Below are 18,942 nucleotides of genomic sequence, written 5' to 3'. Positions count from 1 at the left end.
GTTAACTAGTTTCCTATCCATCTTAATGCACTACCCCCAACCCCATATGCTTTAATTTTACACGCTAATCACTTCCTTAAAGTACTCTGGCGTGGCAGCACGGTGGCGCAATGGTTAGCACTGCAGCCTCACCGTTCGATCCCGGCCCCGGGTCACTGTCCATGTGGAATTTGCACATTCTCCCCATGTCTGCGTGGGCCTCACCCCCACAGGCCAAAGATATGCAGGGGAGGTGGATTAGCCACGCTAAATTAACCCTAATTGGAAAGGTTTTTAAAAAGTACTTTGGATGTAGATTGTCAGGCCCTGGGGATTTATCGTCCTTCAAACCCATCAGTTTCCCCAACATCATTTCTCTACTGAAATTAGTGATCCATGCTGGGGTTTGGTATGGGAATGGGATCTAGCAACTCACTAAAAATGGACATCCTTTATTGGCAAACTGAGTTAAGGCAACTGCCTGCTTGATTCCGAGGATTGCAAAAATAACTGATGTGAATGCTGATCTCAAGAAGTACACAATGGCAGTCATTGGCAAGCCTTGTTCTCTAACCTGTAGTAAAAATAGAAACCCCAGACAGCTATCAACATTTCATCTGCCCTTATCTCAGCAATGTAACAGGAATCTCTAGATGGGGAGTAGGACCCAGGGAAGTTTGCCCTCATTTCCCAACCCTTGAACTTGGGGATTACGGAGGCAAATTATTACCCACGGTAAATTCATAAGGGGGGGGGGAGGGTTAGTCCAGAGTTGGTGCACACTGGGGCTGTTTAGCCCAGGGCTAAATCGCTGGCTTTGAAAGCAGACCAAGGCAGGCCAGCAGCACGGTTAAATTCCCGTACCAGCCTCCCCGAACAGGCGCTGGAATGTGGCGACTAGGGGCTTTTCACAGTAACTTCATTTGAAGCCTACTTGTGACAATGAGCAATTTTCATTTTCATTTCATTTCATTCATTTATACACCCATTGGGTTAATGGGGCAGTAACTCCCATGTTTTGGTTAGCATTTTGCTTACAGTGCCGGGGACCTGGGTTCAATTCCTGGCTTTGGTCACTGCCTGCGCGGAGTCTGCACGTTCTCCCCGTGTCTGCGTGGGTTTCCTCTGGGCTCTCCGGTTTCCTCTCACAAGTCCCGAAAGACGTGCCTGTTAGGTGAATTGGACATTCTGAATTCTCCCTCAGTGTACCCGAACAGGCGCCGGAGTGTGGCGACCAGGGGCTTTTCACAGTAACTTCATTGCAGTGTTAATGTAAACCTACTTGTGACACTAATAAAGATTATTATTTTAAATAATTTTCCTACCAATGTTTATTTATGTGACATTTACAGCAGGATGCAGCCTGAGGCACAAGTAAGCCTTGTGAAAATGATGCCTTATTCTCTCCTCATAACATCATGATAAGTTTTGAGTCACGTACTTCACCGCGGGGGCTCTGTTGGCCACCTGACTACATTCTATTAACGGAGATACTTCCTGACTTGTGCTCAGCTTGCCTTGCGCGACCAATCCAAACCACATCACAAAGCTGTGAATGTAAAACGAACACCACATGGCAACTAATACCAGAGCCAGAGAAGCCAAACTTAAAATAGGCAGTGCAAGAGTCGAACATTTCAGAAACATAGGAAGGGCCCCCACCACCCTGCATGAAAAGGGAGAAATGGTGAAAATGTTCCCTCGCAAATCAAATGTGTCGAACACAAAGTGTTTGTTTGTATCTGTTTAGTTCAAAGAGCTCTTGGCTCCTCTGCATTGCTCCGAGGAGAAGCAGAGCTTGTTGCTGATTGGCACGGATTGATCAAATGATTCATAGCTGTAGATGAACAAAAATGGGTTTTATCTGCCCGATTTCTAGTTAAAGGTTTAGCCGCAGGTTTTTTTTTTAAATTACAGAACCAGACAACCTCCGCCACTGGCACAATCATTTTGGCCAGTAACGAAAATAAAAGTTGCATTTCGTTCCTGCGGGATAAATATTCCGATTAAATACAGGGGGGGGGGGGGGGGGGGAATACCTGTAATTAAGAAATGAAATCGAACATTGCGAAGGGACATATGAGACGTGACAACAGGGGTGTCACATTACACACACAGGGCAGCGTGCACCTGAAATGAAAAGGCAGGTTAACTGACATTTTACCCAGAATTAAAATTAGTCACAATCGAAGCAGTAACTTCTTAGTTCTCTTGAGGGAGCTGACTGCCCGGGTTGTGTGTTTCCAGTGTCTGCTGTTCATTCCAGATTCCCAGCCTGTAGAGGCTTTATTAATACAGGGCACTGATACAAACCTTCCTGAGTCCAGGGATATTGTTCCTTTCAATCCACACTCCAAAGGCCACCCTCACAATTTTACGCACCTCAGTTACATTTTCCCTCGCTTTCCACGATTCCATACACAGCCTTTCCTCATTTGCTAAAATGTTTCATTTCTAGCAACGTCTTTGCAAACCTCCTCTGTATCCTCCCCAGTGCCATCGCAGAGCGAAGCTAAGCCCAGGTGAAGATTTTGTTGCAGCCCCGGTCACTGAGAGCATTTTCTGCATCCCCACACAACTTGCCAATGATTCCAAGGTGTAGTAAGATGTGCAGTGTAGAGACACTGCCCTATAGAATACGTAGACACTTTTTAAAAAAATCATTTGTGGGATGTGGGCTTCGCTGGTCAGGCCAGCATTTGTTGCCCATCCCCAGTTGCCCTTCAGAAGGTGGTGGTAAGTTGCCTTCTTGTGTTTCCGGTGCCTACTTGGATTTTCTTTTGGGCTCCTGCCGTTTTACTTGGGTTGTCACAATGCTCGTTGATCACTTACCCCGCCCCCCCCCCCCCCCACACCCCATCTCCTCCTTCCAGCTCCAGGGATCCGGGTTCGATTCCCGGCTTGGGTCACTGTCTGTGCGGAGTCTGCACGTTCTCCCTGTGTCTGCGTGGGTTTCCTACGGGGTGATCTGGTTTCCTCCCACTAGCCCCGAAAGACGTGCTTGTGAGGTGGATTGGACATTCTGAATTCCCCCTCTGTGTACCCGATCAGGCGGCGCAATGTGGCGACCCGGGGACTTTCACAGTAACATCGTTGCAGTGTTAATGTAAACCTACTTGTGACACTAATAAAATAATAATAATAATTATTATTATTATCCATCCATTCCTCTTCCAATCCTGTTTTGTCTCTCGCTTCATATCTTTGCATCTGGTCTGCTTCCTGACAGTCTGTAATCTCCATAACCTGCCAGAACACATTCCCTCCCTCTCTCTATATCGCTGCCATTTCAGTCTCCTCTCTGCTGCTTTCTTTGATGTTCCAACAGTCTTCACTCCCAATGTGCTGGTTCCTGATATTGTCCTTTCTCTTTACTCCACCTCGGCTCCCACATCTCATTAGTATCCAGTCACTGTTCCTCTTGATATTACCACATTTCCACACAAGGCTGGTCAAATTTTATATTTAACCAGCTACCACTCCAATTACTCCAACCACAGCTAATCCACTGTTGCTCAATTTCAATTTCTGTCTTCCTCCACCAATGATTCCAGGTCCTGGAAACTATTCACTTTCTCCATGTCTTCCCCCGTGATCTTTGCATCTTCTCTGTGACCCCCTTCCCTCGGCCCAACTGACAGTCCACATATTGGGTCTCTGCTCTGTGCTGGTGTCTATGCCCCTGTCTGCCAGGTGCTTTTCTCCAGCTCTCCTGATGTTCAGCCGTGTCCCCATCACCTCCACCACATGGCTCAGTGACCAGGGCACTCCCCTGCCTCACTTGCTCGGTTACGACATCCTCGACTACCAGGGCAGCACGGTAGCACACTGTGGCTTCACAGCGCCAGGGTCCCAGGTTCGATTCCCCGCTTGGGTCACTGTCTGTGCGGAGTCTGCACGTTCTCCCCGTGTCTGCGTGGGTTTCCTCCGGATGCTCCGGTTTCCTCCCACAGTCCAAAGACGCGCAGGTTAGGTGGATTGGCCATGATAAATTGCTCTTAGTATCCAAAAAGGTTAAGAGGGGTTATTGGGTTATGGGGATAGGGTGGAAGTGAGGGCTTAAGTGGGTTGGTGCAGACTTGATGGGCCGAATGGCCTCCTTCTGCACTGTATGTTTTATGTACTTTGTACTATGAAAGGGGAAGGGGCTCAGAATGCTGATCCCTGCCTCCTTGTCGGCTGTTATTCTGAATGACCCACCAGCCATCTCAGCAACCGAGCTAACCGGCCTTGTATGCATATTAGACCACATTTGAACGGAGCTGTGTAATTTTGTCCTGAAAAAAAACCAACCATGTTTTAAAAAATTATTTCAACCCCTCGATTTAACAGAGAAAATACTCTGGAGGAAGAAATATCGGGAAAGAATTGTGGAGGCTTGAAACGGGGTACTACACAATGATAGAGTAAACATGAGAATATAAACAGAATGATGAATATTGGCGGGGCAGAGTACAGTGGCTGAAAAAATTATCAATGTTGCACGTTTATCTCTTTCGATGTTTACAGTGTCACATCTTACTGGAGATCAAAGGGAAGTATTTCTCCAGCCAAGATCGATATATTTCCTGTTCTATTTCAGAAAGGAGATGACTGAGACGATTCGGAGGAGTTTTTTTGGGGGAATCCCACATAAATCTAAAATGCTCTATCTTGATCATGAAAAAAGGTTAATGAATCAGTGCATAGGTTCAATCAAACCATTTCCCATCTGATTTGACCCTCTCCAAAACACCAGTGGATCCTTCAAACCACCAAGCATTACTGGTACCGTATTAACCTGTGCAGGCAAGGTATCTTGCAGGTGTTTGAAGCCTTTACTGTCCTAGTGAATTTATGCTGTGCAGGGTTACAAGATAAAAATGTTTTCCGAGAGGAAATGTTTACACTTAAAATGACACAACACCGGTTTACTCATAAACAAAACTGGAATTTTATAGAATGCATAATGAATTGTTTTTTTAATTCATTTATAGGATGTGGGGATCACTGGTTAGGTCAGCATTTATAGCCCATCCCTAGTTGCCCTTCAGAAGGTGGTGGTGAGTTTCCTTCTTGAACCGCTGCAGACCTTGAGATGTAGGTACAACCACTGTGCTGTTAGGGAGGGAGTTCCAGGATGTTGCCCCAGCGACAGTGAAGGAGCGGTGATACGTTTCCAAGTCAGGGTGGTGAGTGACTTGGAGGAGAACCTCCAGGTGGTGGGGTTCCCAGGTATCTGCTGCTCTTGTCCTTCTAGATGGTAGTAGTCATGGGTTGGGAAGGTGCTGTCTAAGGAACCTTAGAGATGGTACACATGGCTGCCACTGTTTGTCGGTGGTGGAGGGTTTGAATGTTTGTGGAAGGAGGAGCAATCATATGGGATGTTTTGTCCTGGATGGTGTTGAGTCTCTTGTGTGTTGTTGGAACTGCACTCAAGTGGAGAGTATTCCATTACACTCCTGACTTGGCCTTGTAGATGGTGGACAGGCTTTTGGGAGTCAGGAGGTGAGTTACTCGCTGTAGGATTCCTAACGTTTGACCTGCCCTGGTAGCCACAGTATTAAGATGGTTAGTGCAGCTCAGTTTGGGTGAAATACAAACAATATATTTTGGACATGCCACATGAATTAAAAATGCACACTTGGAGCTGAAGCATTTCTCAATAATAAAAAGGTTATTGAATATGAGGAGAGACTATACAATCCAATGGTGGTACAATGTTAAAGTGGGGAGTGCAAAAACTTGAGGATATTTGTGGAAAAATCTTTGAAGTTGACAGGGTGGTTTGCAGTTAATATAACATGTGGGATTGTGGGCTTTGTTATTAGAAATACAGAGTGTAAAATCCAGGGAGTTATCTTAGTCCCCGATCAAGAACACAGGGCACCACTCTTTGGGTTGGAGGAAATGGTTTGGAAATGACGCAGAAGACAATTTACTCGAATGCTTCCACAGAGGAGGGATTACAGTCATGCGGAGAAGGTGAGATGGTGCTTCCCAGAGCAGGGAAGCCTAAGAGAAGATTCGATAGAAGTGTTTAAAATAGTGAAGGGTTTGGGTGGAGTAAGTGTTTAGCAGAGAAACTGTTTCCAGTTGCTGCAGAGTTGATAGCCAGAGGACACAGATTTAAGGTAAATGACAAAGAATTGGGGGTGAGCCGAGGGAAAATAATCTTAGGCAAGGAGTGGTTATGGTTTAGAAAGCGTTGCCTGATAGGATGGTGGACACAGATTCAATGGTAGCCTTAGAAAGGGAACTGAATAAATGCTGGAAGGAGGAATATGGGGAAACAGCAAGAGGACCACTTTGAAAGGGCTGACACAGACATAATGGGCTGAATTCCCACCTCTGGGCTGTATTGTTCCATGATTCTATGACGCTGGATGTTCAAATTGCTCATTGGTTGCAATTTGAGTCCATTGGTAGTTGCTGGGGTTAGAGAGAGTTCCTCAGGTGGTGCCTCCTGTAGTTGGAAGGAATGTGCAAGCCAAGAAACAAGTATTCTGAAGGGCAGCACGGTGGTGTAGTGGTTAGCACTGCAGTCTCACGGCACCGAGGTCCCAGGTTCGATCCTGGCTCTGGGTCACTGTCCGTGAGGAGTTTGCACATTCTCCCCGTGTTTGCGTGGGTTGGTCCCCACAACCCAAGGATGTGCAGGCTAGGTAGATTTGGCCACGCTAAATTGCCCCTTAATTGGAAAAAATGAATTGGGTACTCTAAATTTATTTTTAAAAAGCAAGTATTCTGATCCACAAACAAGGAACATGTTGCAACTTCATAATAAGGTGCCTGCTCTAAACTGAATTATTTAAGAGTTTAATTCTAACTGAACATGTAACGGAAATGGAAAGATTAAATGAGAATGTACCTGTTTGATCTTAACTTTATGAGGCAGGTGGAGTGAGGGACAATGTAAGATCCCATTTGTGCATGCCTTAAAAGTGCAGACAGGGTTTATGAACTCAATGACTGCCAGCTATTTAACTTCCTTTTGTACTTGGCAGTGGAGAGTGGTACATGTAATCAAGTGACATCACGCTGGCGAGGTTTACAACGGGTTTGGAAAATCGTCAATGAGTCCCTCGGTGGTGCAAAGATAAGTATAGCCCCTGAGAGTGGGAGACATGCCTCGGCAGTGCCCTGACACTGTCCCCTGGCACTGTCCCCCGCACAGGTTGGCACTACCAGGTTGGCAAATACATGCACGAAACAGCGACAATAATGCCTAACATTGGGCAGGATTCTCTGGTCCGCCAGCTGTGCTTTCCAGCATGGCGCCCCTCCTCACCTCGCTGGCAGCGGGATTCTCTGTTCCCGCAGCCGGCCAATGAAATGTCCCATTGTGGCCACCTCACACCATCGGGAAACCCATTGGTGGGCAGACCGGACCGGACGGAGGATCCCGCCGACTGAGAACCTGTGTTTCACCTGTTTGTGTTGTAAGTCTATGTAGAAAATCAAACCTACTCTCTCACGCACTCTTCCTCTCCTGAGGAACAAGTTGCTTCCAATTCAAAACCCAAAGAACAATTCAAATCTTCAATTCTGAAGCAGGTTCCTCAATTAAAGCAGACACTAATGTACTCTCTAATCCTGCAAGAGTGTTGTTGCAATTGTATTCGCAGTGCCTTTTACAGTGTAGGATGTTTGGAAAGTTTTTAAAGTTCTACATATGTGTTGCATAATGTCCACTATTGGGACCATGGCTAAATTAGCTTTAAACACAGCTGCTGCTCTTGTAGAATGGGCACATTTACATTGATTCCAGTTTTGATCACGATGTGACCCAACCATCTTGCTGTAGTGTCTTTTGAGTGCTCGTCTGAAATTCACAAAGAGGCATTCCTCAGTGTTCAGTATGGATGGAGCAAGCACTCTCGCAAATGTTTATAGACACAAAGTCGCCATAGTCCCAGATGATCAAAGGCTGCTTTCCCCTTTTAGAGAGAAAGCTGACTGGTGGTGATTTAAGCCATGGGTCACCACACCTCAAGCGAGGGGCAAAGTTGAGAGGTTGGGGCCGGTCACCACACCTCAGGCGAGGGGCGAAGTTGAGAGGTTGGGGGCTGGATTCTCCGTCCCGCCGCGCCAGATTTCTGATTCAGCAGATGCTCCGTTTCGCCGGCTAGTCAATGGGGTTTCCCATTGTGGGGCAAACCCCCGGGCTGCCGGCATTACAGAGCATCCCGCCGGCGGAGAATGCAGCCCAGGGACTTTCATGAACAATCTCAGCCAGTACGGGACTTTAACTCACGCTGTAGGTGTCGCTCCGGATCTGACAGAATGCCTTCCAATAAATTGACAATAGTTTTCCCTGGTTTGTTCTGCCTCAGGAGATCATTCACTTGAAAAATAAAAGACATAAGTGTTTTTGGCATATTGCTTGTGTCGAGTAGATATAGGGTCAGTTGACGCTATGCAGACATCAAAGCAATCAACATACATGTTGCCATCAACCAATCTGGAGGATTGAGTGATGAAACAGGTGGGGGTAATCTACCACAGGCCACATCCCACATTGTATTATATCTTGGCACTGGTGGTTTGAGGTTACATACACCTCTTATAAAATGAATGACTAATAGATGTGAGCTCAAAGTGTGTCCATCTGGCAATGCAACAAAAGAATCAGGCAGAATGGGTGAAATGCAGAGTGAAAATGGCACTGCCCGGTGATTGAAAAAGCACCTGTTGCCATGGCAGCAGTGTCTGGTAACCAAGAAACCTAGTTTTCTACCTGTGCATTTAGATGTGAAGCAAAAAGGCCAACATCTGGTTTTCCAGCTGCGGGAAAACGGTTGCATCTAGCTTGTGTTCAAGCTGGTCACTGAATTCCCTTGATTTACCATCAACTCTTTGATCAAGACACCAGGCAAATGTGTCTAGAAAATCTTGCTGAATTCATTGCACTCATGTGATTTTGTTGCCCCTATATTGGCGTGTATGCGACTGAGGTTGTGCTGTCTAGTTGCGCAGCAATATCTACATGGTTGTTATGAGCACAAAAAGCTTGCAAGGCAAAGAAAGTTGCCTTCAATTCTAAGTAATTGGTTCAATTTCTTTCTGCTCGTACTTTCTCTTCACTCCATCTTCTTTCACGGTGTGTCGGCACCATTGGATGCGGCCTGTCTTAATCCTGAGGCATCACTTGCGACGTGTATTGTTGGTGTCCTCTTAACAATGTAATGAACTGCGGCTGACACATTGTCAAACCGCCCTAGTTAGCTCATCTCCAGTTGGATTTGGATTTTGTTTATTGTCACGTGTACCGAGGTACAGTGAAAAGTATTTTTCTGCGAGCATCTCATAAGATCATTAAGTACATGAAAAGAATAGGAAATAAAAGAAATCACATAATGGGGCAACTCAAGGTTCACAATGTAACTACATAATCACCAGCATCGGATGAAGCATGCTGGGGTGTAGTGTTAATGAGGTCAGTCCATAAGAGGGTTGTTTAGGAGTCTGGTAACAGCGGAGAAGAAGCTGTTTTTGAGTCTGTTCATGCGTGTTCTCAGACTTTTGTATCTCCTGCCCGATGGAAGAAGTTGGAAGAGTGAGTAGGCTGGGTGGGAGGGGTCTTTGATTATGCTGCCCACTTTCCCCAGGCAGCGGGAGGCATAGATGGAGTCAATGGATGGGAGGCAGGTTCGTGTGATGGACTGGGCGGTGTTCACGACTCCCTGAAGTTTCTTGCGGTCCTTTGTTCTCTCTCAAAGCCTTTTTTTTTTTACCTTTTCACCCTCCCTTATTAAGCCAATTACAGAGAAAGCAAATTGCATTGATGGTGAATGTGAAGCCAAGAAACATTTGAAGAGACCACATATTTCCTTTGATTTTGCTCCAGTGAGACTGACTTGCATTGTGGAGGAGTTCAGTATAAATGGTAGAAAGGTGACTTTGTGTACTGGGTCATATGTCTGTGGGGCAATGACAAAACCAACATCTATTAGGGCAGATTCTCCGACTGCATCCATTGCACCCTATTTCTTTCTGGCTACAAGTAAGGTGCCATCTGTAGACGTCAACACATGTGTTTCTCAATGTTGCATATAGTGGTTTCAACAACTTTACAAAAATGTACAGCCCCTGAGCTCAGCCATTTGGGTAACATTCTAAATTATAATAATAATCTTTGTCACATGTAGGATAAAATTAACAATGCAATGAAGTTACTGTGAAAAGCCCCTAGTCGCCACATTCCGCCGCCTGTTCGCGTACACTGAGGGAGAATTCACCTAACAGGTACGTCTTCCGGGACTTGTGGGAGGAAACGGGAGCACCCGGAGGAAACCTGCGCAGTGACGGGGGGGAGCGTGCAGACTCCGCACAGAGTGACCCAAGCCGGGAATCGAACCTGGGACCCTGGCGCTGTGAAGCAACAGTGCTAACCACTGTGCTACTGTTCTGCCCATGGTGTCGCTTTTCATCTAAATGTTAGGTACTTTTCGTGTTGTCTTGCAGTTGGTACCACATCTTTGAGGTCTATTGAGGCCATAAAACAGCTCTTGGAGGGGAATTGTACAGAAATATTTAAAGTGTACATTTTTAAATGGTGGTATTTTGTATGTTTGTTCAGATTTGATAGATTTGGAAACAAGCGACCAATTTCTTTCTGTCAAATTACAACACTGGAGACACAGTCTTCATGTTCGGTCGTTGGTCTTTTCAGTCAAGTCTTTGTGTCGAAGTCTAAAGATGCCCTCACAGATCAGTTTCTATGGTTGAGGTATAAAAACCTGCTTGGCTGGGGCATTAAATTCAAAATTCAGTTCAAATCCGGGAACAAAGTTCAAAATGGTTGGATCGATGTTATTGCTTCCGAAGCATCTTTATGCCTGTTCAATCGAGTTAAACCGTAAGATCATGAGACATAGGAGCAGATTTGTCTCTCTCAGCCTTGAACATACTCACTGACCTAGCCTCTACTGCCCTCTGTGGCAAAGAATTCCACAGATTCGCTACCCTCTGAGAGAAGAAATTCCTCCACATCTCTGTCTTAAATGGGCGATCCTTTACTCTTGATTGCATGATTCTTCCGAACCTCGCGATATGTCACAATCTGGATCTCGCTCCCACTGCCGTATGTCTGTGCTGGATTCTCCCGGGGTCCAGGAACTAACGGCCTCCCCAGCGAGGCCTGGACAAGGTGCCGTTTACCATACAAATGTGGATCAAGTCTAAAGGCACATGGGGTGTCTCCCAGGCCTTGGAGACACATGGGTGGTTGGGGACAGGGCAGGGCGGTTACCTCGCTCGCCCTCTGGCACCCGGGCACTGCCAAGGGTCAGGGCCTGAGGACGGCCATGACCATGAAAACGGCCATGACCATGAAAAGAGGGATGTGACGGTATGAAAGGTGGGGGGGGGGGGGGGGGGGGGAGAGGGGAAAGAAGGGCAGGTATGAAGGGGCCTCAAAAAGGTTGGGGGGGGGTTAAGGGTGGGAGTCCTGTAAGGGGGAGGGGTCGAAAAGTGGTTGGGGTGACCTGAAAAGAGGGAGCCCTTAGCGACCCCATAGCAGGGTGTCCTCACCTGGGGTGGTGTGGGGTATGCCCATGTGTGCAGGGAGTGAGATTGCCCGTGGGTAGGGGACCCTCAAGCTCACTTAGAGATCGGGGTACCCTTTTAAAATGGTGGCCCGATCTCTGAGGAGCCAATCTTGCTGGCAAATTCAGCTCCCCAATGCTGAATTTCTAAGTGTGGGCTTGACCGGGGCAAAACTCCCCAAGGCCCAGATAAATGTGGTTGAATTGTGGTGTGGATCTCACCCAAAAAGCCAACGAGAAACATGTCAAACTCACCCAAAATGACTCTTAGAAATTTTAGGGTTGAATTGCACCCGTTAACTCTGTCCCTTACTCCACAGATGCTGCTGACCCGGTCCATATTTCCAGCATTTTCTGCTTTTATTGCAGACTTCCAGCACCTGCAGTAGGTTGCTTTAAAATTTGTAGTAGCTTCATTTGAACCAAGACTTGGCTTCCACAATTAGGGCGGGATTTACCGACCACCCCGCTGGGTGTTTTTTGGCAGGGGAGGTGGCCCGCCAGAAAGGTCGACCGGTCCCGCTGTTGTCAACGGGATTTCCGGTTGACAGCTCCCCTTGCCGACGGGGGGCTGGAATTTACAGCTGGCGTGAAGAGCGGATAATCCCTCCTACATCTTTGATTCTTACATTGAAATGGAGCAAGCAACTGGTTTCCCTTGGATGTTGATCACAGCCCTTTTGGATGCTTATTGCTGATCTGCCATGCTAGTCAACGCTGAGCTTTGCAGAATTCAAACCTTCCTCACCAATGACAAAAATGTACAAATAAAAAATAAATGCACTGACCAAGGACTTGTGTCCATAGAAAATGCAGAGACTGCAATTGCCACTTGTAAACCTCATCTATTACTGGCCTGTCAATCTTTTCAAAATCTGATACGTGACCTTCAGATCAATTCATACTTGTTTCATTTGAAAATGTTTGATTTCCATTTACTGATTATTCTGTATGTTAATTGTGGACAGGACCCTTCTACTGAAACTACTTCATCAATGGAACTGGTTGTTCAATGTCATCAATGGTTTTGCAAAATCTGCGTGCGGTTTGTGGCACTAGGAGAATTAACGTTGCATCCGGATGATTAGAACAAACAGTTGCATTCACAAAAAAAACCTCTGCAAACTGAATAAATTATTCAACAGTCCAAAAACAATGAGAAGAACAGAACACATTCTTATGGAGACAAACGGAATTTTGTGAAAATATATCAACGCATCCTATATGTAAAGTTTTTCTCTTAATCAGAGATGTGTTTTAGTTTTCAGCTTGCATTTTAAAGCTCTTTAGGGAATACGCACTTGTTCACAATCTGCAATGTGGGTACAAAACTACAGCAATGTAGTTGCATTCCTCCATTACACATCTTCTTAGTCCTTTAGGATTATTTTCTTCCACGCTGGGGTTGTGGGTCCTGAGGTGACGAAATAGTCCAATGTTGGGATTTGCACACTGGAGGACACTGGTGGTGTTTGATGAGGCATGTGGGTGGGACACTCAGATTTTGGTATGCTCCTTTCACTGTTTATACATGGCTCCCAGCTGGGCCTGTCGGAGATGATTGAAATGGTTGGCATCTTTATGGATGCTTCTTCTCCCATTCGAGCAGTCTCGAGCGAGCGATTCCCACATATTCGGTGGGGATTTGCATTTTTCAGGGCGGGTTTGAGAACATTCCTGAAATGGTTCCCCTGCCCTCCCGGTAACCACTTGCTGGCTTGGCGCCCAACGTAGCTAGCTGATTAACTGTAACCAGTGTCTCAATACTGGGGATGTAGGCCTGAGAGAGGACACTGATATTGGAACACCTGTCCTGCCATTGGACTTGCAGGATTTTGCAGAAGCATTGCTGCTGACAATTGTCCAGGGATTTAAGATGTCTGCTGTATGTTCCTTCCTCAGCATGCACCAACCCACGACTGTCAGTGGCTCAACATTTCTCCTCATAACGCCCTGCAGCTTCCTGTGTGAAGACTTTGATACAAAAGGAGGGGTCCAATCAGCATGTAGATGCAAGCACTTTTGCAAAAATTGAGACTTTTGTAGAATTCCCCTGGATGGCACCTCTTAATTCATTTGCGTGCTGCTCAGAATGGGAACAAGATGTGGCAAAAATAATTTGCAGGGGCCAGCTGCTTTCCTTCCTGTTGGCAAGAATATAAGTGCACTGTTTTAAAAAAAATTTTGAGTACTCAATTCATTTTTTCCAATTAATGGACAATTTAGCATGGCCAAGCCACCTACTCTGCAGCCTTTGGGTTGTGGGGACGAAACCCACGCAAACACGGGGAGAATGTGCAAACTCCATACAGACCGTGACCCAGAGCCAGGATCAAACTTGGGACCTTGGTGCTAAGGCAGCAGTGCACACCACTGTGCCACCCATATAAGTGCACTCTTGCAATTTCTATCATGCGTTGGTACTGTGAAAAATATTTTCCAGTAAGTTTGCTTCCCATCACTCCTAACCCGCAATGATTTCTCACATGGATCATGATGTGGCAGAGGAAGAAATGGAAATAGAAAATGTATGCGTTTCTAGCCAACAATTGCTTGCCCTATTCTTTTCCAACTGATAAAGCCGCATATGAATCATGTGTGCAGATAAAAGGGCAAGATATTACTTAATTCGTATATGGCTTTTTATATAAATTGAAGGAATATTTGACAAAGGGTTGAAAAAAATTGAAGATTTCTGAAAAAGCAACTGAGCATTAACCACGAGCATTTAATATGCCTCAAAGATGCTGCATTATATATTGCTGCAATCCATATTGTTCAATGAAAAAAATAGGTGAGTCAGTTGTGCCATCAGAGGAAATTTCACAACGTATGGAAAATTCTCCAGAATTAGTAGTCAAATGGTGAGAAAGGTCCTCATCCTATTTGTGGAATACCACTTAATTCAGCCTTGCATGCATTTAGAAGTGGCCAGAAGAGCAGTCTGAAGTGAGAAAGGTCACTCAATTAATCAAGAACATCCCAAAGTCCAGACGGTCTCAACAACTATTGAATTCCCTCCCGCCCTTACATTAATGCCGTATCTCATGGAACCACATCCTATCTGATCCAGAAGAAAAAAAACCCAGAAGCATTAGTCTCAATTAAAGCTTCAATCATTTTTTTTCCACGGTTTTGATTCTTTTAAAGATACCAACTGAATCCTAAATTAATTACTTCTTTGAGTGTTCCAAATATCTACCGTGGGTAAAAATATTCTATTGTTCAGCATTTACGAAAAGAAAATTTCATACTTCTAATTTTCCTTGTGCCATATTGGGTTCACGTTGCACATGATTCCTTGCTAAGGGCACAGTAACTTATATTTTTTTAGATAGCAAGGGTACCCAACATTGATAGGCTGGTAAGTGAAGCAAATCAAAGTGAGGCTGTTCTGCAGTACATGACACTGAAGATTTCTGAAGCTTCTGGATATCATCCCAGATTGGGTTTGATGGGGAGGGAGGATGTTTGAGGAAAATAATGAAAACTTAAAAAGAGTCGTAGGTGGGAAATTGGTGTTCATGATCAGAAAAGCAATTGCAGTCGGTTTCCCACAGGATTAGGCATTAATAACTAACAGTTATGTACTTACTAATCATACATTAAATTATATACACTGAAATCCAAAGTGCTAAAATCATTTACTTAATTTTGCACAGGTCACCCTCAGATTTTCACATTTACCTGGTCTTTATGATGATGTTGGGGAGAGAGGTGCACCATGTGCTCTCAAACCAATGTGCTAAATTGCAGCTACAAAGCAATGACTGGCTACTGTTTGGCACTAAATGCAATTATTATAACACAGTACTGACCAATTTATATCTTTCATTTCTTGCTAAATGTAAACTTTGGTCAAAGACGTATACTCTAATCAGTGTTTTGAAACACTAAACCTCCATTATGTAAGTTCAGTCACGAGTTAATGCTCAAGAAAGGACTTATTTTATATCAAGTTTATTTTACCCTGAGTCACATTTGTGAGATAGCCACAGAATACAAGAATTGATGTGCAAAAAGTTGGAAACGCTGCCGAGAAAATGTAATCAGATTTTATAATAAAAAGTTTAAATATACATCTTTACATAAACAATTATCAAAAGTATGTTTTATTAAACTCAATTCACACTAGTCACAAAAACAGAAAAGATCCAGAATCAGCCAATGAACAATTCCAATCTTTTACAAATAAAAGAGAATAAATAAAATTAAAAAAAACATGATTTATTTCTTCAATCTGTACATCAGTGACAGAAGGAATTGGAGGTTGCCAGGTGACAGTCTGTTGTTTTTCCAAGGTTGCTTAGTGACAGCACTCCAAAATGTCAGCTTTGGGTTGCCCATTTATGCTTTAGTGATATATCCTTCTTGTATCAGGAAATCGTAGATCTTCCTTGTTTTGTTCACATCTATTTTAATGAGAGTCCTTGCCTGGGCTAGCTTTAGGCCACCTAACCTGCTGCTCTCGTTCATTAAACCAGATTTGTATTCCAAATATGCTCCAGGGACCAATCGTACCATCTGGCACAGCTATGAGATAGGTGGGTAGAAAGAATCCACAAAGAACATTATTCAAAAATATTTATAGCACATTCAAAGTTCTGCATCACAATGGTTAGCACTGCTGCCTCATAGCACCAGGAACCTGGGTTTGATTTCAGCCTGAGGTGACTATGTGACGTTTTTACGTCCCCCGTGTCTATGTGGGTTTCCTCCCGCAATCCAAATATTTGCAGGTTAGGTAGATTTGTCATGTTACATAAGAACATAAGAACTAGGAGCAGGGGTAGGCCATCTGGCCCCTCGGGCCTGCTCCACCATTCAATAAGATCATGGCTGATCTTTTGTGGACTCAGCTCCACTTGCCGGCCCGAACACCATAACCCTTAATCCCTTTATTCTTCAAAAAACTATCTATCTTTATCTTAAAAACATTTAATGAAGGAGCCTCTACTGCTTCACTGGGCAAGGAATTCCATAGATTCACAACCCTTTTGGGTGAAGAAGTTCCTCCTAAACTCAGTCCTAAATCTACTTCCCCTTATTTTGAGGCTATGCCCCCTAGTTCTGCTTTCACCCGCCAGTGGAAACAACCTGCCCGCATCTATCCTATCCATTCCCTTCATAATCTTATATGTTTCTATAAGATCCCCTCTCATCCTTCTAAATTCCAACGAGTACAGTCCCAGTCTACTCAACCTCTCCTCGTAATCCAACCCCTTCAGCTCTGGGATTAACCTAGTGAATCTCCTCTGCACACCCTCCAGTGCCAGTACGTCCTTTCTCAAGTAAGGAGACCAAAACTGAACACAATACTCCAGGTGTGGCCTCACTAACACCGTATACAATTGCAGCATAACCTCCCTAGTCTTAAACTCCATCCCTCTAGCAATGAAGGACAAAATTGCCTTCTTAATCACCTGTTGCACCTGTAAACCAACTTTTTGCGACTCATGCGCTAGCACACTCAGGTCTCTCTGCACAGCAGCATGTTTTAATATTTTATCATTTAAATAATAATCCCTTTTGCTGTTATTCCTACCAAAATGGATAATCTCACATTTGTCAACATTGTATTCCATCTGCCAGACCTTAGTCCATTCACTTAGCCTATCCAAATCCCTCTGCAGACTTCCAGTATCCTCTGCACTTTTTGCTTTAACACTTATCTTAGTGTCGTCTGCAAACTTGGACACAAGTTGGTCCCCAACTCCAAATCATCCATGTAAATTGTGAACAGTTGTGGGCCCAACACTGATCCCTGAGGGACACCACTAGCTACTGGTTGCCAACCAGAGAAACACCCATTAATCCCCACTCTTTGCTTTCTATTAATTAACCAATCCTCTATCCATGCTACTACTTACCCCTTAATGCCATGCATCTTTATCTTATGCAGTAACCTTTTGTGTGGCACCTTGTCAAAGGCTTTCTGGAAATCCAGATATACCACATCCATTGGCTCCCCGTTATCTACCGCACTGTTAATGTCCTCAAAAAATTCCACTAAATTAGTTAGGCACGACCTGCCCTTTATGAACCCATGCTGCGTCTGCCCAATGGGACAATTTCCATCCAGATGCCTCGCTATTTCTTCCTTGATGATAGATTCCAGCATCTTCCCGACTACCGAAGTAGGCCTATAATTACCCGCTTTCTGCCTACCTCCTTTTTTTAAACAGTGGTGTCACGTTTGCTAATTTCCAATCTGCCGGGACCACCCCAGAGTCTAGTAAATTTTGGTAAATTATCACTAGTGAATTTGCAATTTCCCTAGCCATCTTTTTTAGCACTCTGGGACGCATTCCATCAGGCCCAGGAGACTTGTCTACCTTTAGCCCCATTAGCTTGCCCATCACTACCTCCTTGGTGATAACAATCCTCTCAAGGTCCTCACCTTTCATAGCCTCATTTCCATCAGTCACTGGCATGTTATTTGTGTCTTCCACTGTGAAGACCGACCCAAAAAACCTGTTCAGTTCCTCAGCCATTTCCTCATCTCCCATTATTAAATCTCCCTTCTCATCCTCTAAAGGACCAATATTTACCTTAGCCACTCTTTTTTGTTTTATATATTTGTAGAAACTTTTACTATCTGTTTTTATATTCTGAGCAAGTTTACTCTCATAATCTATCTTACTCTTCTTTATAGCTTTTTTAGTAGCTTTCTGTTGCCCCCTAAAGATTTCCCAGTCCTCTAGTCTCCCACTGATCTTTGCTACTTTGTATGTTTTTTCCTTCAATTTGATACTCTCCCTTATTTCCTTATATATCCACGGTCGATTTTCCTTCTTTTTACCCTTTTTGTCCTTCCTTTTTACCCTTTTTGTCCTTCCTTTTTGTTGGTATAAACCTTTGCTGAGCACTGTGAAAAATCACTTGAAAGGTTCTCCACTGGTCCTCAACTGTTTTACCATAAAATCTTTGCTCCCAGTCTACCTTAGCTAGTTCTTCTCTCATCCCATTGTAATCTCCTTTGTTTAAGCACAAAACACTAGTGCTTGATTTTACCTTCTCACCTCCATCTGTATTTTAAATTCCACCATATTGTGATCACTCCTTCCGAGAGGATCCCTAACTATGAGATCCTGAATCAATCCCGTCTCATTACACAGGACCAGATCTAGGACCGCTCGTTCCCTCATAGGTTCCATTACATACTGTTCCAGGAAACTATCTCGGATACATTCTATAAACTCCTCCTCAAGGCTGCCTTGACCGACCTGGTTAAACCAATCGACATGTAGATTAAAATCCCCCATGATAACTGCTGTACCATTTCTACATGCATCAGTTATTTCTTTGTTTATTGCCTGCCCCACCATAATGTTACTGTCATGTTCAATTGCCCCTTAATGTCTAAGGATGTGCAGGCTGGATGGGGTTACGGGAATAAGGCGAGGGGAACGGGTCACGGTAGGGTGCTCTTTTG

At 44.5% G+C, this 18,942-nt stretch overlaps 1 protein-coding gene across 3 annotated transcripts in view; it reads right to left on the bottom strand.

Moving 5' to 3' along the window:
* Nucleotides 1-15,451: 15,451 nt before the first annotated feature.
* Nucleotides 15,452-18,942, bottom strand: part of tada2a (transcriptional adaptor 2A) — a 44,555-nt gene continuing 41,064 nt past the window's right edge. For 2 of the 3 annotated variants that reach the window (XM_072469662.1, XM_072469661.1), the window contains exon 15: nt 15,452-16,040. In XM_072469662.1, the coding sequence (XP_072325763.1) occupies nt 15,855-16,040 (186 nt within the window). In that variant the 3' untranslated portion in view covers nt 15,452-15,854. The remainder of the gene's footprint in view (nt 16,041-18,942) is intronic. The other variant, XR_011933696.1, reaches the window with a different exon arrangement.

Source organism: Scyliorhinus torazame, chromosome 12 (genome assembly GCF_047496885.1).
Source record: "Scyliorhinus torazame isolate Kashiwa2021f chromosome 12, sScyTor2.1, whole genome shotgun sequence".
In the NCBI taxonomy this organism is placed as follows: Eukaryota; Metazoa; Chordata; class Chondrichthyes; order Carcharhiniformes; family Scyliorhinidae; genus Scyliorhinus; species Scyliorhinus torazame.
The sequence above is the reverse complement of the archived record's forward strand: the minus strand, read 5'-3'. Positions and strand labels throughout refer to the sequence as shown.